The sequence below is a fragment of the Phoxinus phoxinus genome, assembly GCF_949152265.1.
Source record: "Phoxinus phoxinus genome assembly, chromosome: 9".
Lineage (NCBI taxonomy): Eukaryota > Metazoa > Chordata > Actinopteri > Cypriniformes > Leuciscidae > Phoxinus > Phoxinus phoxinus.
In genome coordinates, this window is record NC_136884.1 from 8,373,007 (window position 1) to 8,395,534 (window position 22,528).

General features: G+C 36.7%; 1 protein-coding gene across 1 annotated transcript in view; it reads right to left on the reverse strand.

Moving 5' to 3' along the window:
- Window positions 1-4,299, reverse strand: part of arhgef39 (Rho guanine nucleotide exchange factor (GEF) 39) — a 40,593-nt gene extending 36,294 nt beyond the window's left edge. The window contains exons 1-2 of the mRNA XM_079623020.1: window positions 4,183-4,299; window positions 517-709 (exon numbers count right to left, since the gene is read on the reverse strand). Of these exons, the coding sequence (XP_079479146.1) occupies window positions 517-666 (150 nt within the window). The 5' untranslated portion in view covers window positions 667-709; window positions 4,183-4,299. The remainder of the gene's footprint in view (window positions 1-516; window positions 710-4,182) is intronic.
- Window positions 4,300-22,528: the final 18,229 nt, after the last annotated feature.

A 22,528-nucleotide genomic window follows, 5' to 3' on the forward strand; every position in this document is an offset into this window, starting at 1 on the left:
AGAATGCGGCGTTATGAAACAATGGGGCGGACGTGCCAGTTCAGTATGTTAGCTTTGCAAACGGCAATTATTATGTTATACACAACCTGTATGAGTGAGATTCAAGTGGTATATTTGTGGTTACACACATTATGATCTACATAATACGCACAGAAAAGGCTTTGAAATCTCAGTGATCTTAAAGGTAAAACCAATTAGCCGCAAAATAAAAGCCTTGAACGGGTTATAAACCATGAATTTCAAAAGAATAGCCCTGCGATGGTGTCAAGGACCACTCAATAAATAGAAAACCTTGTGCTGTTGAAACTATGAATAAAGCTCTCCAAGATAATTAGAATTTCAGATTTGTATTAATTAGGTTATTGTAATGTTCAACACATTGCAACGAACGCATTATTCTGTTGCTGCTCTCCAGGATGACCGAATCCAACCCTGACAAGTGTTTCTGCAATAAAAGATCGGCTAATTCAGCCCATGGGCGTGTGTGTGTAATGTTGGGCCTGTAGAGAGACTAACCGTGACGACTAGATCCAGCTGTTCACAGTATCTCTGTTCGCCGTGGACTAGCTCACGGGCTGTGCGGCTCCTCTTCCTCTCCCAGCGGTCCCGCTGATCCTGAATGTTGCGGCTGCCCATGGGGGTGAATGGACTCGGAGCAAAACTCATGGCCGACCAGTTGAAGGTGCTGACTCCAGAACAGTGTAACTACCTACAATACAGGAAATAATCACTATTAAAAAGCCATTCAAATTACTGGTTGACCAATATAGCAATTTTATGACAGAAAATAAAATAAATAAATAATATAAATGATTTATAATCAACGTATATTATCCATTAGCAATGAAATAACCACACACACACATACATATATATATATATATATATATAAGGGGTGTGACGGTACACTTAGCTCACCAAATGATGTACGATATTGACGAGACAATATTTTAACACTATTTTTAAGAAATCTTCAATGACGAAATATATGACTGGAAATCACAAAATGAAAAACAGTGCAAGTGCAATTTTTAAATCTTCTAACAGTAATCATCATCTTCAGTTCTACTTTCTGAGTATCATATGCAGTAAAAACAATATATCACAAGATCTATGTGCTCAATGTCAATGACAGATAATAATTTTATTAAAATAATTTAATAATAATTGTTAACATTATAATTTTTGTAACAATAGTACTATATATTATTCATTGTTTTAATTTATTAAATTAATTCAGGCTTTTATATTAAATTGGGTTTGCTTATACAAGTCTTTTTTTATAATAATTTGATTAAAAATACAGAAAGTTCAAATATACATAAAAAAATACAATATATAAACGTGTGTGAAAAGATTACTTTTTGCGATATGATATTATTAACTAAATGTTTATATTAATTATATTAAGTTATTTATTATAATAATATATATATTTATATATTATGTAATAATTAATATTTAGATAAATAATAAAATGACAAAGTTGAAATATATTTAATACTTTCATCAAATAAAATAATTATATTTTTTATTATATTTATTATATAATATATATTATATAAAGTTATTGATTAAAAAAAATAATAATTATTATATTTTAAATATATTTTAATAAATTATTGCAGCCAATCAGCCATATATCTTTAGTTGAGCTCAAATGATCAACTATTTATTTATAAAGCACTTTTTATTTTAAATATTTAGGCAATTTCATTATTTATATGATTAGGGCATTGAAAATCCATATTTTGACATTTGTAAATTACAGTCAATAATACGGTAATATAACCAAGCGAGCGCCATTGGCTGCAAAGACCAAGTATAAGGGACGACTAGTGATTCTGTCCCCAGTGGATTCTTAATGACAAACAAACAACATATGCAGAGGGTAAGCCACCAATTAAGGGAAGCCAAGCCTACACACATCCTCAACAACTCTGAACAACACACACTCTTGATCTATGACTTAGTATGTGCTCTCTCTCTCTCAGCTAAGTAAAGTCTCTCCATCATGGCTCCCTCCCCCAGCCGGTGGTGTTGTCCCTGGACTCCGGGGTGTCCTCTCTGCACTGCCTCATTAGTGTCAGCTCTAATGGAGCGTCAGGGCCAGAAAGAGGAACGAGACCAACACTTTAACAGCAATTAACCCTTGTTCCCTCCCGAGGGAGGCTGGCGTCAGCCCTTCTATAACACACTGTAAACAAGGCAGCCCGATCAACCCCCGAAAAGACTGAGAGGGCGCACGAGCCGGTGTGCATATGAGCATCCATGAGGAGAGAGAGCACCACCAAGAAAGAATAAAATCCCATCCCATATGCCTTTGTGGTGCCGGTCCCCTTGTTTGTACAAAACCTCCATAAAAACGCAGCAAACGTGAAATGCATCCCCTGAAGTTACGCGTGCCCCATGAAGCCTCTGCTAAGTGCTGCATCTGAAGCCATGGTCCATTTTTACCAGCAACTTACTGTAAATTGCATCACTCTCTCGACACTCAAATAAGCAGTCAATTTCGAGAAATATTGCAGCATTTTAGGCCCAGTGAAGCCAATTAAAAGCCAGGAAAAGGAGGACTGGGGTCAGGAGTACCTAGTTAAAAAGACTAAATATGGAGAAACCAGCGGGGTTTGTTTGCGTAACTCAGCGCTTATTTTAAATAAGACCGCTTTCTTTTGTTCAGGAGAATATGATTACATATGCTTACAAATGGAGAATTACACAGACAAACTCTTGTTTTCTTAACACACTTGCATCTAAATATAAAGGTGTTGGGTAACACCTGTAAATAAAGCAGTGTAACATCATCAGAACAGGCAAGTCCACAGATCTGCCTCCCAGCAGAGCCACATGGATGAGGAGTGGAGCTGGAGCGCATCCAAACATTCCCACTCAATTTTACTGCTCTGATGGTTATGTTAAGATGTGGTGAACATGATTTCACCAAGTACAACATGTTCCTGGATCACCATCAACACAACATTCTAATCCACCAATCAAATTTTCATCACTTTTTGCATGGCTTAAGATTTTACTCATTTCCATGTGTGCAGGTCAGGGAAGTTTAACTGATATTTCTTAGGTTTTTAAAAAAAACATTTTTACGTGGGATCGCTGAAAATAGTACAATTATTTGCATTTGGGTTCAGTTTGACACCAACAAAAAAAAAATCCAAATAGAACAATTAACTACCTGGATTTGTTTTTATTGTATTTTTACTTCTACAGCCTACATTTATTCTGGGATGTTTGTTTTAATGAAATATGATGTGTCTCATTGGGAAAATTGTGTTTATAATCAGCTCGCAAACGATTAGCTAATAAAATTACCAGCAGTAAAATTTTTGAATTATGAGTAACACTTTACAATAAGGTTCCATTTGTTATCATTAGTTAACTACATTACTAGCAATGAAAACTATTCCTAAAGCATTTATCTATCTTAGTTAATGTTAATTTAAATGTACAACGAATACATTATTAGAATCAAAGATTGTAGGCCTATCATGAACAGTTGTATTTTTATTTAGCCTACTAGCATTAACAAAGATGAATAAATACTGTAACAAATGTATTGGTTCATGTTTTTTAATGCATTAACTAATGTTGTAAAGTGTAACCGATACAAACACACTTTAAACATACTTAGGGTCTCAGATTTAAGGGTCTCAGGGTTCCCAAACAGATGAATAAATAGGTTAATAAACAAGTAACGTTAGGCTAATTAGCATCTAGTTGATTAAAAATAAAATTCCTGTTGACACTATGAATTAGCAACACTCTTAATGCCATGAAGTGAGTCCAGAAGTGAGAGTTTCTTTAATCTGTTTGTTAAAACAAAACTCACTTTCGACTTTGGATAACTATTTTAAAAACAGATGTTCAAGTTATACACAAAAGTCGCCACTTTGAAAGCATTGCAAAGGCAGTCTGCATTCATTTAAGTCACCGCTCGCGACTGACACAATATTCCATATTAAATATGACATAACAGTTTCATGAACTAACGTTACTCAAAAAAAAGAAACACTTTCAGCATGGTTGAAGTGCACTCTGTTTTCATGTGTCTTTGAGGCTGAAACTATACTGTACAATATATGTCTTCATAACAAAGTCGCGATTCAAAGGTAATCTGCAACGTTTATAAAACGATATATAAATTATAAACATAAAAACATTCCATACCTGATGTTGCTTTTGCTTTTCAAATTGAATACAGGCGCTCTTTCTTACGCTCTCAGAAGTTCCGGGTTTTACTGCGCTCTGATTGGTTCTCCCAACCATCGAAACTGTACCGCCCCCCCCTGACGTCATCAATACCAGATATCAACACATTTAGTAGATAAAGCGCTAGGGGTCATTTCACGAAAAGGGCGTCATAAGAATATTATTTAAAAGTAGAAAGGCTGACGTCAACAAACAAACAAATAATAATAATGAATATAAATTTGTCTTATTTGTCTTTCTCCGAGATGATATGCCAATATAATTACTACTGTGTGTGTGTGTGTGTGTGTGTGTGTGTGTGTGTGTGTGTGTGTGTGTGTGTGTGTGTGTGTGTGTGTGTGTGTGTGTGTGTGTGTGTGTGTGTGTGTGTGTGTGTGTGTGTTTTGTGTTTTTTAAATCTATAAAAAATACACACACACACACACACGCACACGCACACACACACAGCCTACACAAATACATATTCAATTACTAATACAAAAACAATATTTTTAGATATATAATCAATAACTGATATATTTTTTTGTTAGGTTTGTCACTAAGGAAACAATCAACCCTGTGCCAGCATCAAATTCTATAAAAACACTTTGTAGTGTCATTTGTCAGTTTGCATAGAAATGTACTTTCTTTTAAAAAGGCACACAATTTTATAGAATGACCCTGAAAAAAATGATATTATTATTGTCTGACCACAGGCATGTTTTATACCCAAGATTAAAACTTGTGTGAGTGGATAGATTATTCATGACCAGTTTGTTTACGATCATTAAAAACAAGAAGGAGCACACATGAGAACAGCACTTATGTAATTATGATGCTAAACAGACTCTGTCAAACCTCAAACTTGTGCGCCTTCAGAAGTGTCTGAGGCATGTTAGGTGAATCCAACAGCTTCAAAGCTGAAAAAAGACTGAATTTATCTTCTAAATAAGATAAACCATTAATTTTACATTTAACTTCTGCATCTTAGGAGTTAAGAAAGGGAGTTTAGTCTATACTCCTGATGATTCATCTTAGGAAATGAAGGGAGGAGAAAACACATCTCAGCAAATTTCTGCTAATTATACAAGAGTGTTGGCAAGATGAAAGTGATGCCCCGTGATCAGGCTTGGCACAGTAATAGCCCCCAACTCCTTATAGACAGTCCCTCTAATATAAGGAAATCCATTAGGACCCGCAAGTTGTAAAGTGCAACATCAACTTCTCAAACTACTGTATATGCTTCTCCTTCCTCTTCCCAAACAAAAAGCTTGCAGCTCGACATCAGCGAGAACACTGACATCTAGTGTTGCCTGTGTGGCTATCTGATGGTTTCCAGCCTCTGACCAACATGACGGATTGTGCAGCAACCTGCTGTATAATATATGACCAACAGGCATGATAATATAGTCCTCTTGCATTAAGAACAAATAAAGCATTGAGCTGGTATTAAGCATAAGCTGGGCATTAATGAGATGATTTAGAGTTGTTGTGTATTGCACAAAAAGGCATTTTAATCATACAGGATGTGATGTTACATCCAAACCTCCAATTACTTTTGACCCTTTCCCATATTTCTTTATGTCTTTTTTGTGTGTGAATATGACACAAAATGCAATGTTGATTCCCAGCAATGTTTGGTTCCCGGAACGTTAGTTTTTGCTTATAAAAATGATACCTAAAATGTTTTTTTCCCATGAATGTTATGATTAGGTTTCCAAAGAATGAACCTCTCAAAACTCAGAATACATGTTTTTTTAAACATCAGTAATGATTATATACTAGGGCTGTGACGATTAATCGCGATTAATCGAAATCCAAAATAAAAGTTTGTGTTTACATAATATATGTGTGTGTGTATTGTGTATAATTATGTTGTATATATAAATACACACACATGCATGTATATATTTGAGAAATATTTGCATTTATATACTGCATATATATATTTTATATGATTTATATTATATATAAATAAAACTATTTTATATATAAATAACACGTTTTTATTAAATATATACATGCATGTGTGTGTATTTATATATACAAAATAATTATACATAATAAACACACATATATTATGTAAACACAAACTTTTATTTTGGATTTCGATTAATCGCGATTAATCGTCACAGCCCTATTATATACTATTGTTTTGAAGAAGAAAAAGAATGAAAAATGAATAATCTGTCATGCAAGGCCCGTTCACACCAAGGGCCAATAACTATAACGATAACGAGAAGTTCTAAAATTTCGTTATAAATATAAAATAATAATTATAATGATAACAGCACAGAGAAACTGCATCACTTTTAGAACATTTTTTTTTCAGCAGATGAAAATTATATTTGTTATAATTTTGATGATTATGGATGGCTTACAGCTATGAAAAGCTGTAAGCCATAATCATCAAACTAATAACAAATAAAGGCTTGAAATATCTCACTTTGCATGTAATGAGTCTATATAATATTTTAGTTTAACCTTTTAAGTAGAATTACTGAAATGAATTAACTTTTGCACGATATTCTAATTTTTCGAGTTTCACCTGTAAACAGAGCGATATCGTCCGCGTGGTGTGAATATTCTTGGTGAATATGCATTTACTCACCCTCATGTTGTTATTAACCAGTATGAGTTTCTTTCTTTCGTGTTTTTGTGTTCAATGAAAGTCAATGGGGTCCAAAACAACATTGGATTGGACCCCATTGACTTTCATTGCATTGACAAACACTAAGTTTCTTTCTTCTTCGAAAGCACAATGTTTTGTTTTGATTGTAAGTGGAGAAATAAAAGTTGACCCTTTACAGTTTCGAAAGATTGCTTTTATCTGACAGAGTATTTATCTGCGCTCACACACACGCACGCACACACACACACACACACACACACACACACACACACACACACACACACACACACACACACACACACACACACACACACACACACACACACACACACACACACACACACACACACACACACACACACAAATGAGTGGATAGTAGTTATTATAATAAATGTATATTGCCATATATCATCTCGGAAAAAGACAAGTAAGACAAATTCATATGAATTATTATTATTTGTTTGTTTGTTGACGTCAGCCTTTCTATCATAAATGACAGAGTATTTTAAGTCGATTTAGCTGCTTTGTGAAAACAAATCCACCAAATTACGATTAAACTATAATCTTTTGTATCCAGAAAGTAAGTCATATGGATTTGGAACAACACGAGTGTGACACAATTTTCATTTTTGGGTGAACGATCCCATTAAAGCCAAGCAGGACACAGTGTACATTTATTACAACTCAATATGCTCTTTAATACGACAACACTTACAGTGTGCAATGTTCCCAATAACATAAGAGCTGTTTCTCGAGTGCCAGATGAGACCGTGCCCTTGAGTTATGTTTTGTCTGCGAACCGAAAGCTCTTTGTGAACATACCTGAGACATCAATGTCAGGAGCAACTCTTCAGTTACAACTAAAAAACTATTAAGTGAAACACATTAATTCTGCCGTATATTTTCACATAGTTTTGTATCAGGTCACCTATAAACCATGTGTATTATACGCATAAGCATTTCAATCTTACAACAACACTGAAAAAAAGTGAAGCACTGTGAATCGCCAAACTGATAAAATACATCTTTAATGAGGGCTTCATTAAAATGTAAAATGTATGACAATATTGGCGGCTCTGCTCTTTATTGTTTTCAATTTTATTGTGTTTCCAGAACATTTGGTATTATAATAATTGGCCCCAAAACAGACCTGTGCAAATTAGGCCCATTTTGCCTCCAGGCTATTGAGGCATGAACAGTCAGAGACACCGCAGACAAAGGGTCCTTTTTCACCTGAGGAGAGAGGAGGGGGAAAAAAGCGGTAGGAGCGTCAATAATCTACACAAGTAAAGCAAGTCTCCCAAGGTTTTTCAGCCCTGTGGTGCATTATTCATACTCACCGTAGCCAGAGGACTCTTAATTGACCCTTGCTCCTCGCAAAACTTCACGAGATGAAAGAATGCAATGTTTTGTAATTCAACTTTTTTTTTTTGAGTCCCCCTCACTCCGACTCAATAGTATTGGATTTCTGTTCATGAATTATTCAGAAGCAAAAGAGAGAGGTAACCCTAAGCTTAGAGATGTCATAAGAAACTATGCTGCAACTGCAAAACATATCGAATCACTTAGACAAAAACAAACACCGAGCCATCACAACAAATAGTGTTCGGGGGCCTCGTGATCCCGAAGCCTTTTGAGGAATTTACAGGTCAATATTCTCATTTAACAGTTGTGATAAGAGCAAGGAAAGGGACTTTTGATTTTGAACAAATGATGGCGGCTGCGCGGCCGGACGTTAAGTGGCTTCATGAACACACAGTTTGCCGCTGAAGTACATGATTGTTCTCGTTAGTCTTAATTACAGGGATTTGTGATACACCGAGGGCTTTAGAGGGCAGAGACGGTTTCAGGCTGTTTATAGTGATATTACAGACCTCATGGAATCAGTTGAGGGGCTTTTGATCCAGATCTATCAACTTGGAGGCCAGCTACTGTAAATATAGTTTTAGTTTAGTTTAGTTTTTTAGTTATTGTTTTTGTCTTTTTTATTTGGACTAAAATTGTTAATTTTATTACATATTCGTATTTTATTTGATGAGAATGTGCAAAAATTAAACTGAATATATTGTTTTTATTTAAATATTAATTTAACCATATATCAGCGTTTAAAAAAAAAAACTTGTCATCATTAACTGAAACTATTAAAAAAAAATCCGTTAATTGAAATAAAGCTGAAAAATATATATATATGACAAAATGGCATAACAAAAATTCTAAAAATTAAACTAAAAATGTTATAAAATGAATAGGAAAACTGGAAATATGAAATAAAGGCTCATTCAAAATATTATATTACTAAAATAACTTTTGTTCTTTTTTTTGCTTTGCTATGAGTAACTTTCATGTTATTTTTTCTATTCATATTTTGGTCAATATTTTACATTTTTACTCACCTTGATGTGCACTTTTCGTGTTAATATAAAGTAATACCATAATAAAATAACTTTTTTGTCATTAATTATGTGTGATGAGATTATTCCCTATTATGCTAACAAAGTCCTAAAGGTCAACCAAATTCACTATATATATTTTGTAAATTTACATTTACAAACAGAAAAAATGATGATTACATTTTATTTTAAGGTGACAGTTCATACAGTCTAGTCACTTACTCAAATAAGTAGCCTACTGAGTAATACTAATTTGTACATGTACTACAAAAACGACATGTAGCCTACTTACTATAGAGTTACGGTTAGGCTTTGGTTTAGGGTTAGTTACTTGTAATTTAGCAAATTTACTATTATTACTAGTAGGCTAAGTACATTTGTTACCGAATACACAGTTAAAAATAAAGGTTCTTAAACGGTTCTTTGTTGGGGTATATGGTTCCATGAAGAACCTTTAACATCCAAGGACCCTTTCCATTGCACAAAAGGTTCTTTGTAGCGCTAAAAGGTTATTTCGATTATAAAAGGGTTCTTCACCATCAATCACAATCAAAACGATTACAGCATATATTTTAAAAATAGGTTCTTCATGGAACCTTTCAGTGAAAAGTTCTTTGAGGAACCAATAAAGGTTCTTCTATGGCATCGCTGTGAAACCTCCTTTTTGGTTCTTCCTGGCACCTTTATTGGAAAAAACTGACCAAAATATGGATGACTCATCTTGCACCACAAATTACAATCCAATCAAATGCACTCTAGAATAAGAGTCCCCCCCCCCCCCCCCCCCCTTTTTTTATGAGCCCTTTATAAGTCCCACTCAAAAGAGGAAATACGCAAATAAGCCATGTCAATCCAATGTCATCTGAATCAACTCTATACTTTCCCCGGATTTATTTGACCTTAAAACCATACCTTTAAAGTGTGCATATAGGCCTACTCTGGATTAGAGAGTTAATGATAGATTAAGTGCTGAAAATAAAATCATGGACAAAGCTGAAAACACATCAACAGAGAATCGAAGGGGGTGAACAAGGCAAACAAATTGAAAGAGTGCAGAGGATTTTCAAAAGCAATTTGTTGTAACTGCCTATTGGTTGCCTTGATTAAAGTTCTCAATCGGCCCCCGCAACCCGACTCTCCATACTTGTCTCCGTTTCGGCATGTTTGAAAATGGTGAGCTCATTAAAGTAAAATGACTGTTTGGCCCTGGGGAAAAAATAATCACATGGAAACAAATAGACACAAAAAAAGTGGAGTGACTCTCCAGTCGAGGAGGACCATTGAAAAAAAAGCGTGCCGCTTGCAAAACCCAGCGGTTTTCATGGATAATGATAAACTGTCATGCCTGCAATTACCGCAAGCACAGGATGCCAGGGTTTTATGCGTGTCAATGAGGTTTGCTCCTAATTGACGATGGGGGACACTAACTCTCTTGAAAGCTGTCATTCAACCATCAAGCATTACGTCGAGAGGCTCACCTATTGAATTTTCACGTCTGCACGCGTGCGCTCAAGGTAGCGTTGTGTTTGTCGTTTGTGAACGTCCATCACCGTTGCATTTGTTCTCAGGCGTCCACTTTTGGGAATGGAAATTAGAGCGTAAAAGTTTGCTCTGTGCCCGACTGTCACGCTTTCGCTGGAGACGCATCTAAAGTTAAACTCGTGTGACACTAAATGTCCACGCCGCGTTTTACCTGTGGGACAGAGAGAATGTTTCGAGTTATGCTTGGGTTGTCACTGCATGTGTTTAACCAGTACCCAGACCTCTGGGATCCCATTTGAGTCAAAGCTGCTCCAGCAGTGCAAGTCATAGTGAACAAACAAGAGGCATCCCATTCTTTTCACTGCAACCTTATTTTTAGCTGCCTTTTATCTCGTTATAATTGGTTTATTCTCTCGAGGTGTTTTGTCTTTTATTTCAAAGTGATTAACTGCAAAGAGGGTCTGGTGAGCTCATGTTGCCGGTTTCACTTGAACATATTATTAGAAATCTTCTGTTCCTAATATGTCTGTTTTAATTATTAAGATTCATCCAACTTCAAGTGTGACTTGACAATGCAAATACACTCTTGGAAATGTCAAAAACAACCTATTAGCTACTTCTCAAGACAAACTTCTGAAAAGCTGTCTCACACTGGTTAGTTTAACTCATATTTAAAGGGATTTAACAAGCCAACACTTTTATTTCTTTAATGTATACGTATAAGTAAAATATTAAGTGGTCCTGGTAACAACTTCTTTTCATCGACTATTTTCAATCACTCTTTTGACGTTTAATGGTCTGAACAACATACACAGCCCAGCCAAAAAAAATAAATAAAAATTGGATTTAAATAGGCAAATTAAGAGTCTATGATTGGATCATTATTGCAGTGATTATTATGTTTCTAGCATGTTATATGTTTGGCATCAGATCTTCTAATGCTTATTGATGGAGTGTGTAGCTTTCCATTTCTTAAACAACCAGGAAGACACATCATGGCCATATTCCAGGGTGACAATGTCAAGATTCATCAGGCTCAGATTGTGAAAGAATGGTTGGGAGGGACCATGACGAATAATTTTTATTTGAGATATTTTTTTGGACTGGACAGTGCATATACATACTTTGACAAATTAAAGTAAATATATTGCGTGTAAAAACAAATGTAAGTCACATAATAATTGTTATATAAAATATAAAAAAGTTTATATATATATGTATTATATATATAATAATGAATCATAATTATTAATAGGATTAATAAGAAACTGGAATTTTGTTGTTTGTCTGTTAGTTTGTTTTTTGATTAACATTACATAAAAAATATATGATTTTCTAGAGCTGAAACACTACAAACATGCTTAAATTGTTTACATTTTTTGTAGGATATGTACTTTTTGCATATTTAATTCATGCGCATGTGCCTGCATCCCCTGAACTCCCTTAAAACCTGAATAAAGCAGCATGTGTTTCTTTTGAATAATCTGTATCCCCATTAATGCTGCTCGACTCCGCCGTCTTAATTCGTGGTGAGTTAGTTTTGCCTGTAGCAGCTCAGCTGTTTACCAGAATCCAGCAGCTCAGGATGTTTTTGTTGATTGGCAGTGGCACTCAGTAGGCGAACCGCGATGAGCGTGTGATGTGAGAGGTCAGCTCAGTTATCCTCAGCGCTATTGTTTGCTGTATTATCCACTTGCTTAACTTCCTCGATGCATGGAAGTTTACAAGGTGCCTCCTTCATCTAATGAAATCCCCCCCCCACAACCAATTCCCCCAATGGGTGCCGTGCTTTTAAACTCAGCAGAAAGCCTATTTACCCACATATTAAAGCACAGCATCAGTGTGCCACCAGTTCCAGTGCATTCGGAAAAACAGGGCAATTACTTGGAAAGAGCGCACCTTGGGAATAGCGCTCATCGCAGGAGAGTGGGTGCGAGGCGCAAACTCCGGGCTCACACTGAATATGCAGAAAAAACTTTCACCATGAAGTTTAAAAAAAGGAGGTATATCCAAAAAAGAGCGAAGTAGGAAAGCAGCAAAGAGTTTTTTGGGAGGGGGGAAACCTTGCTCGTTCATTACATCATGGACGTGGAGAGTATCTTCTACGCTACGCTTCTGAGGATGGCCTGGTTCCAGTGGGGATTCCTTTGTTGTCTTTGTTTTGGGTGTGGATTGACAGGCTCTTGGGAAAGGACGGAAAAGGGAATACTGCGGGAGAGGATAGGGAAATATCAGCTTCATGAGTTTCATGATTCTTCGCACCCACTTTCAACCTACCATCCGTGTTAGATGCAAAGTATCCGTGCAAGGAAGAAATGCACAAAAACTTGCCTCCTTCTTGTGGTCCCTGTGGGACAAGCCGGCCTTGGGGAACTCCAAACTCCAAAATGGAGGCGCTGGCAGGGATACCAGTCACTAAGGGAATGGCAGGATATGTGCGCTGGATTGTAGAAAGTTTTTGATCACTCACAGTGGAAGTCACCAGCAGGGTTCTTCATATGCTTACCACGAATCAGTCTCACGTCTATCATGGTTTGTGCTTCTCGGTCACGGGGGATGTTCTACCTCTTGTTGCTAATGCTGGAGTGTAAGTGAAACTCATGAGCAATAACTTTCGGTAACCATCTTGTGCCTTCGCATCATTAAAAAGCTTCTGAGGCAATGCAAGTAATTCAAAGCTTTTCAGAGAAACGTTTATTTCTTAGATCAAACAAATATTTACCAGAGAGTTCTCCAATAACTTTTTAATGCGAAGGTTCAAAGGATTGATAACATGAGAAGTTAATTTTCCATCTGACCGTAATGTGCCATATTTCCGAGGTAAACACAAATATACTCAAATATTCAACAGGAAAATAAATAAAAATTCAACAAGAAAACAAAATACAGGTCAAAACTTTTCATCATTTTAAAACATTTTATTCATAGAAATTGATCATCCAGAGAGGAGGTTACAAACAAGAAGAGAGTCAGACAGTACAATTTAATATTAACATGTAAAATTATTAACAAATTATGAAGACAAAAATGTTGTATTTGGAATAACATGCATCAATGAATCTTTCACATTAAGGCCAAGAAAAGCATTTAAAAAGCAAACGAGGCAGGGTTATTATCGTTAATAACTAAAACAAAAATATTATTGAAATAAAATATATATATATAAATTCATTTCAGCTAGTTACCAAGGCAACATTTCTCATTTTTGTTTAGTTTAAGTTCTAATATAACTTAAAATAATTGTGATAAAATAAATAAACTAAAACTTCAAGTTGCAAAATATAAAAAATATAGACATTTATATGTCAAAAACTATGACAAAAACACAACAAAGTTATTAAAAATGAAATATTGAAAACTACAATAGTATATCAATTATATGTAACACAATTTTGTCATATTGACTCTTATAAAAGACAATACATTAAAGAGTTTTCTTTTTTCCATCCCCAAAAGAGCAAAAACCAGTTTGATCATCAATGGATGCTAATAGTGCATAATATACAATATCTATTTTAAGGATTTGAATAGATTGCTGACCAGTTGGAGGATTTTCCCCCCCCATTAATCTTTCATTAACTAAACTTTGTGCAAATGAAAAGGTAAAAAATAAAGAGTGGCTGCTTATGGGCTTGCATCATTGGCCTTTCCTGTCTCTTTACACCATGTGCCATTGCCTCAAATTATATATCTGGTAACCCCACTGCCCTCTGTTCAGATAGCTTTTGACTGTAATAAATTGCCTTCTGAGTTTTCGCCTCATAAATGGCTCCTAAATCGAGATGTGGAGTGGTCTGATGATGTTTTAATTGTAACTTGCAAAATGTATTTGCCGTGACCTACAGACTTTTTGTGGCAGCTTCTATTCAATATGTATGTGTGTTCCGACACCTTGGGGTTTAAAAAGGTTAATTAACCTCTGGTGGTAGACCTTTCCTTTGCACTTAACTTGGTCTATGTCCTGATAGTACCATTAACCCATGCCCTAGCCTTTTAACCTCCTCTATCATTACCCACATAAAATCCATTAAAACTTTCTATTGATCTTTGCTGTTCAACCAAGACGCGTTTTTTTAACAGCTGGTTTGCAATTTTTATATTCCCTCAAAGCAACCGGGTCACATAATGGCCATAAGTGGAAGACACAAACAAAGCTGTCAGAGCATTTTATGCGCGAATCTTCACCGCACTTAATCTGAAACCATAATTGGCCATGATTAACCTGATTATACATACTGTATGCTATCCTAATGCATGTACAATCTTCTTAAAATCTAACATCCAAATGGGACAAGCGCACTCACGGTGAGAGTTAAGAGGAAGGCATAAATGCGCTTGGTGTCTCTCCATAAGCTGTGAGTGAGTCAGACCATAATTGATTAAAACATTCTCCGGTGGTGAGGTGTTGCTAGTGGTTAATGGAAACAACGCCCCGACTAAGTTTGATGGAGAGACATCAGGCTAAAATGAGAACATTGTCTTTATGAGCAGACGTCAAACTGAAGCCCCCTTTGCTCTGCCGGCTCTGTCTGAAACAATAAAGCACAATTAGCGGGGGATTCAGGACTCGCTGTTTGTTCTGTTACTATGGCAGCGGCATTGATTAACACTTCAGCAGTCTCCAAATTAATGATGTAAAAGCTCCTATAAACAGCTACTCAGTGCATCGGTGCATCAATGCATCTGTGCAGGTGTTACAGTGCGAGTGTTTGGGCTGGAAAACAAGGCATTGTGGGATGGAGGTGTTGTGGAGGGTGGCACCTCACTCGCTAATATCTCGAAATGTAGACGTTAATTTGAAAGCCTCTTACGGCCACTTATCTCAAGTCGAACGGACTAAATCTGCGGAGGGGAATTGTGATGCAGTGTCGTTTTGCATCTCGTCAACTGCTTTGTTTTCTGTATTGATCAGGTCTATTTTTTCCCTTTTCTTCGTTTAATCAACGCCTCACACACCAGTGTTAACATTTAGCTACCCCGCACACACGTCTTTGTTGTTTAAATGCATCGATTTCCACAGAAAAATAACGTCACCTCGCTTGGTCTGAGGATAACTGCAAGAAAGCATCCAGTTTTGCAGAAGCTAATTTGAAACTGTAGCTTTCAAGCTGCAAGCTTCTCATAATTTGAACTACAGTCTAACTAATTATAATATAATTAGTTAGATACATCTATATTTTAATACATATAGCCTATAGTAAATAAAAAGCTAAAAACAGCTTGCTTTACTGCTAGCTTAGCAGTAAAGCTAAGTGTGCAACTACACAACAAATTGTACGCTGCTACAGTACTTGTTGAAAAAAAGGCATGTTATTTTAAAAACTACAATGTTGTGAAAAAATCCGAACTGTTATCACGCTAATGAAAAATGTAGTTAAGTTAATATCACTTTCAAGTTTTAGTTTAGCAACCGCACATCACCATAAACAACACAGGCCATTCCGTGCATTTCAAAGCAACTCTGAGCACATGAAAAGATAGCACCATACTGCTAGCTACAGCCAGTTCAATGCAAAGAGCACTATTGCTCTAAAGCACACCTCCACAAACGCACTTGTAATCATCATTGATGTGGGCTTAACGCAGCACTCCGTGGGTAGCGCGGCCGAGAGAAACATTAACTCCCATTAACTACAGCCTCTCGCCAGGAGTAAGGCAGCTGATCAAAGGTGGAACGCTGGGGAATCAGAAAATGTGGGCTTTGTTCAGATATCTTAAAAGTAGCAGCGATTTAATTATGCCACGGATTAGCAATAGCGCAGAAAAGAATAGACTCGCCAGCCAAAGGTCTGAGATGCGCTTGAAGACAGAGATCTCATAGACTATAAACTCATCAGATCAGGATTCACGCAAAATGCGTATTTGTCTATAATGACACAACTTGAAAGGGGTTTTAAAAGGCTATATGAAGAAATCACTTATGGCAGCTAATAGCATTGTTTATTTGCATATGCTGTCTGCATTGTTTTCGCAATCAATTTAGCAAAGCTTTTCTTTATCATTTGGTCTTCACTTACTGCAACCACACCGGATAGACAAATGAGTGTGTTCACACTGAACTGTTTCTCTTGATTCTTTTGGTCCAGAAAGACCAAAAAAAAAAGAAAAGAAAACGATACATTTAGTACTGGTTCACTTTGGTTCACATTTACACTGTCATTTTTCAAGACCAAAGCTGAAGATAAAAACTAAATTATGATGTATATTTTGTGATGGATCTTAGGGTGTGTTCACACTTAACAGGTTTGGTTTGATCAAACTGAACTCTGGTGCGATTGCTCTGCTAGTGCGGTTCATTTGAATAAGTGTGAACTCTGCCATGCGAACCCTGGTGCACACCAAACAAGCGGACCGAGACCCCTGAAAAGGTGGGTGCTTTGCTGCGATTTGACTGAAATATAAACACAACACTTTTCTCATCATAAGAGCTACGTTGCCCATCACAGTTCAGTACAGTTGCCAGAAACTCCACCTCCTTACAGCAGATCTGCTTGTTTGGTGCACAGCAGGCCCCTTAAACTGCGGGTGATTTGTGAAAAAGTGTTTTTGCACTGAAATATAATATGCAAAAAGTGGTGCAAACTGTTAGTGGAATCGCGCCGTTTAAACCGACTAAATTGTTTATTTGTACTGTACCAGCTTTTCTGCTTAGGATCAGCGCTTGGCACCCCATCTTTAGATTTAAGCCTCAGCGTGAGGCAATGGCAGCCTCCTTTTCCCGCTCATTTAGCCCGCTAAATTCAAGGCACACGCAGGCTGTAACAAAGTGACAGGTGGGACGCACGGCAAGACAGCAAGTTCGCAAAGGTTGGCTCTCATTAGGTTTCCAAAGCCCCACCGACAGGCCCTCGCAGCTGCCTTCTGATGCACGTTCATCTGCACCTGCATCTGTTAACTGCAACGAGACAGCGAGCCGGAGCAGACGAGGAGGACTCGGGAGGTGGGGGGTTGGTTAAAGGAAGTGGAGAAAACCGTTTTTGAATCCCTTAGTCCACAGCGGGTGAACTTCCTGCCCTCAGACATCTTGCCGGCCTAACTCCTGTCATGCATATCCTGACACGCTACACACTCCAGACTACGTGTTTTACGATCCCTAATCCCAATTAATGTCCAGGAGAGGTAAAGGAAAGAGAATCAAAAGAGAAGCTGTCCCAGAGATGGGGCATGATGGGAAAGGGGGAGTATGGTGGGAAGGGGGATTGGGGAGGGGGGGGTCGGCTGAACCAATTATTTTGAAGGGTATTAAGTCATCAGATTTACTTTTATCTTGATTGCATTGTGGAAGTCGTGCATAATTAATGGAGGGAGCTTATTAGGAAAAGATGATTAGGCAAATTACACAGGTGTCGGATGCATTTTTCATGATGAATTTTGCTGGGACAATCCCGTATTTCCATCTGTTCTGCTCCTATCAGAATGTCACTGCAGGGGAAATTAACGCGACGGCATCAATACCAAATAAACGAGGAGCCGACAGAACACAAAACACAAGTAAATAAGTCTTTAGAGTTTGACGCTGCTGTACATGAACTTCAGTCCTTTTCGCTAAGTAACACAATAGTTAGCCGTAGAAAGACTTCATCAGTAAAACGGCTTTCTAATGGCCATTTCATCCTCCTATTTTATGACTACATGGTGCATGACCCAACATGAGAAACAAGCTCTTCTATTGATAGGCTGAGGTCATTTATGCTTTAAGGTTAACACGTGTTTGACGCTTATGATGAAGACTTTCTTCCATTTAGTCCACTAAAAGGAAAGAATGGGAGAGAGAGCTCAATATTATGACCCCTTTACTTTCCCTGGACATTAATTTGGGTTTATGGGTCATTCGGCAATGCTTCCTTTATAGTAGTGCTAATGTAATTCAGCACAGAATCTGTGGACATGCATTATGGTAAAAGTGAAATGGCGCTCACAACCATTTTACTTTAACTAAACTGGATATTGAACCAGGGGGGGGGGGTATTTTTTGAGAGGAATTGGATTTTCTCCACCAAAACAACAAAGCCAACTGAAAATAAAGTATTTTCTAAGGCATCAAGTTATTACGTTTCTAAAAAAAATATTACAAAGCCATTTTTTTCTTGAAATAATCTGCACTTTGTTTAATCATGCTGATCATATTGTGCACAATTAAATAAACTTAGATGCTAAATAGGGTGGAATTTATAATAAACCAATTTAATTATAAAAGAAATGTGTTTGTGCCAAGAAAAATAACAATTAATTAAGACTGCTGCACTTCACCTCATTTTAACTTTTAACTGGATTGTGGGCGCCTTCATGTGCAATAGGAATTTTTGTAAATACAAATTTCCCAGTTGGATATTGGATGTGAACAGCCCCTCAAGTCATATTTCCACTGGGAAATGTGTTATGGTTATATGGTATAGATTATGTGTTAGGTTGGCCATAAACTCTAAACATGGTGGAGGTGTGAACAAGTACTAGTGACTGTTAAGTGACTCATTTTCCTACAACATCTATATTGCTTTCTTATACTTTCCTTACTTGTGTAACAATTTTATACATATTGTTTGTATTTTACAGCATTCATTTTGACCAAAATTACAGAATCACCAGCAAACTGTAAATGTTATATACATTCACAAAGTGCAGGTCATGTTTATGGTTGCCAACCAATTGGACGCTATTTTTCGAAATCCGTAGCTATTGGCTAAAAATCATCTATGCATACTGACTTTAATAAGATTTTCTCAAGAAATAGGCAAGAATGAACCTCCATGATTCCTATTTCTTCTGACAAAAAAACACTTGAACGTAACAAATTTGTAATTACAACTTCGGAAATGAGAACTAAGGCATTTTTATAACACATCATAAGAGGCAGTTTTTCGCATTGAGATAGAGTGGTGAAACTAAGTGAATTCTTCCCAGAAATCCCTTTAAATAAAGTAACAAAGGTGAATTTTGCTTTCATGTCAACTTCAGCTTTCCTCCCATGATCAACCGAAAGTTTAAAGCTGATTTTGAACAAACTCAGGCCTTTATGCCTTTACAAATTTCTACCATATGGTCCATTGGTTTAAAGGGAATCTAGCCTGAAATATATTTGCATACCAATTAAGGCGGCGCTTATGGGCGTCTTTCCAAACCTTGTCTTTCAGGTAACCCCTCCACAAAGATCTAACCACACTATCGCTACTGTATCTCCCCCTCGTTCGTATACCACGGCTTCTTTCATTATATGAATCTTCTTCCATGTGTAGTACAGTTCCCCAAGGAGCACTTCAAGGATCCCTCCTGATCATTAGACGCAGTACGGTTCTTATTCTCACCTCGTGCACCTGTGCCACTAGTCCTCATCAGGAATTCTTCCTCCTCCTCCTGTTCTCCTTCTTCAGCAGGCCAGTCATTAAAGCCCTGTGTTCTCTTTCCTCTCACACTCCTCTGTTAGTCTGCTATTCCTTTGTTTTGTCTGGGTGGCATGCGATTGCTGTAAATCAGACAAATCGCAGAAATTCTTGTTCTTGGTCTTGGTCTGCTTAGGCATTCGTTTGAGCTTCTCAGACAAACATTCTCACCTGATGCGTGAGGCTTCAACCATCTGCCTCGGTGTGTTTAATGGAAGGTAATAGAGTTTGTCTACACTATTTAGAGCAGATGGTGCCCCTGTGTGTCTTCTTAAGCACTGGTTGGGTAGGATACGTTTTAAAAAGGATGTTTGAATTACAATTATTAACATGGGACGTACGTTTCTTATGGTACTGGGTGACCTAATGCCACATAGACCATCAGGTAGAAGTGCTATCCGTCCATCCGTCCATCCATCCGTCCGTCCGTCCATCCATCCATCCATCCATCCATCCATCCAGGTGAAACTCGAAAAAATGTTATATCGTGCAAAAGTTAATTTCAGTAATTTAACTTAAAAGGTGAAACTAATATATTATATAGACTCATTACATGCAAAGTGAGATATTTCAAGCCTTTTTTGTGTTATAATTTTGATGATTATGAAAACCCCAAATTCAAAATTAGAATTTTGTGAAAAGGTTTTCATAAGCTGTAAGCCATAATCATCAAAATTATAACAAATAAAGGCTTGAAATATCTCACTTTGCATGTAATGAGTCTATATAATATATTAGTTTCACCTTTTAAGTTGAATTACTGAAATAAATTAACTTTTGCACGATATTCGAATGTTTCGAGTTTCACCTGTACATCCACCCAAATTAAGATGAAGATCATACCTGAAGCTGCTACTACAAGTGGTTATTCTGGGTAGTCTGTGATGGGACTTTCCTAGCGAACATCCAACATTATTCCCTTTATATATTGGAAGTTAAGCCAGCAGTACTTGAACCACCAACTGTAATTTTACACAGAAAGTTGGCAAATACAGGTTGTCAAAATAAATAATAAACCAGGCAGTTTAAATTTAGCTTTAGTTCTTTAATTCAAACGAAAGTTCAAATAAAGTAGGAGAAGGGTTGTGAAAAATATAATACAATACCACAATTTCTTATATCCCGCCCCGAACAAGATTCGATTTTTCAGAGAAACCCTGAGTTAGCAGTAAAACAACAGGACATTTACTAAAATTACAAATAAAATCACAGGTACACAAATTTACTCTCTCTTAGGGAAGCCTATAGTCCCATTCACCAAGGCCTTAGACACCCCAGAGGTGCTGTTCCATTGGACACGAGCGTGAGAAAGGGAGCGAGAAAGGTTTGATGGATGAATGGACAGACATGAGACTGTAGAGGAGAAATTGGATCTGGCTTCTGTCTCTTGGCACTAACCGAAGGTGGCACAAAGTTCTGTAAACACACGGGTGCCATTCCAACTGCTTTTTTTTTTTTTTTTTTTGCAAAGCATAAAATTAAAGCTATTTATAACCTGTGTGATAATTACATTATACTTATTTCATCATGATTAGATTCCTGCTTTTTTATGATACAATGTCACAGTTTTAATTAAAATGTCTCTCAGGCAGCTTGGCTGGCCAACTGAGCTGTTTGTTCATTTGCTCGAGTTTTTAAGGGGTCTTTGTCGACTTTGCATGCTGTCAGTGTCAGACTGACTTGACCTAGAACACACAAACTTAAATCTAAATGTTAATTTGGGTGATTTGTCTTTAATGTGTACATACCTTATTTGAAATTAATGGCATGAGGCTGTATTGTAGACCTTGACCATCTGTCAAGCTTTCATTTGCCAATTTAATAGCTAATTGTACTGAAAATCACATTTAATTTGTACGAAATTGGCATGGGCCCCCTTGGATTATTCAGACAACTGGATTTAGAATGCATTTTCCAAATTATGAATCAACACATATAACCAAAAGGACACAAATAATCATAGATTATAAACAGTATTTGTCTATTTATAGTTTTTTTTTAATAGTCAATTTGAACCCGACCCCCCTTGAACTGAAGAAAGCAGTTCTAGAAGACTTTAAAAAAAAAAAAAAAAATTCTCTTTGGTCATGTTTTATCTCGCACAGGACACCCAGTGACCCAGAACTGCCACTAATGCTTGACGGCCTGTTTTTAATCTTAAAGGATTTATGTTAGAATTATGGAACATAAACTCCTGAGGTAGTTTAGAAAAGTTTTGAGTTAATGTTAGCAGTGATACTTGTAAAAAAGAAGAAGAAGAGAAAAAAAAAAACAGAATACGAGAATACCCTGTAGGTATTGTGCACTGAGACCTAACTTAGGGCGAAGAAAGAAGTAGGCAATACTCTGTAAATTTTTAATGGATGATATATACTCAATAATAAATAGCTGATAAATAAAATATGGTTACTTGTCTTGATTAAGGTGAGTGTATTCCCTTCCCC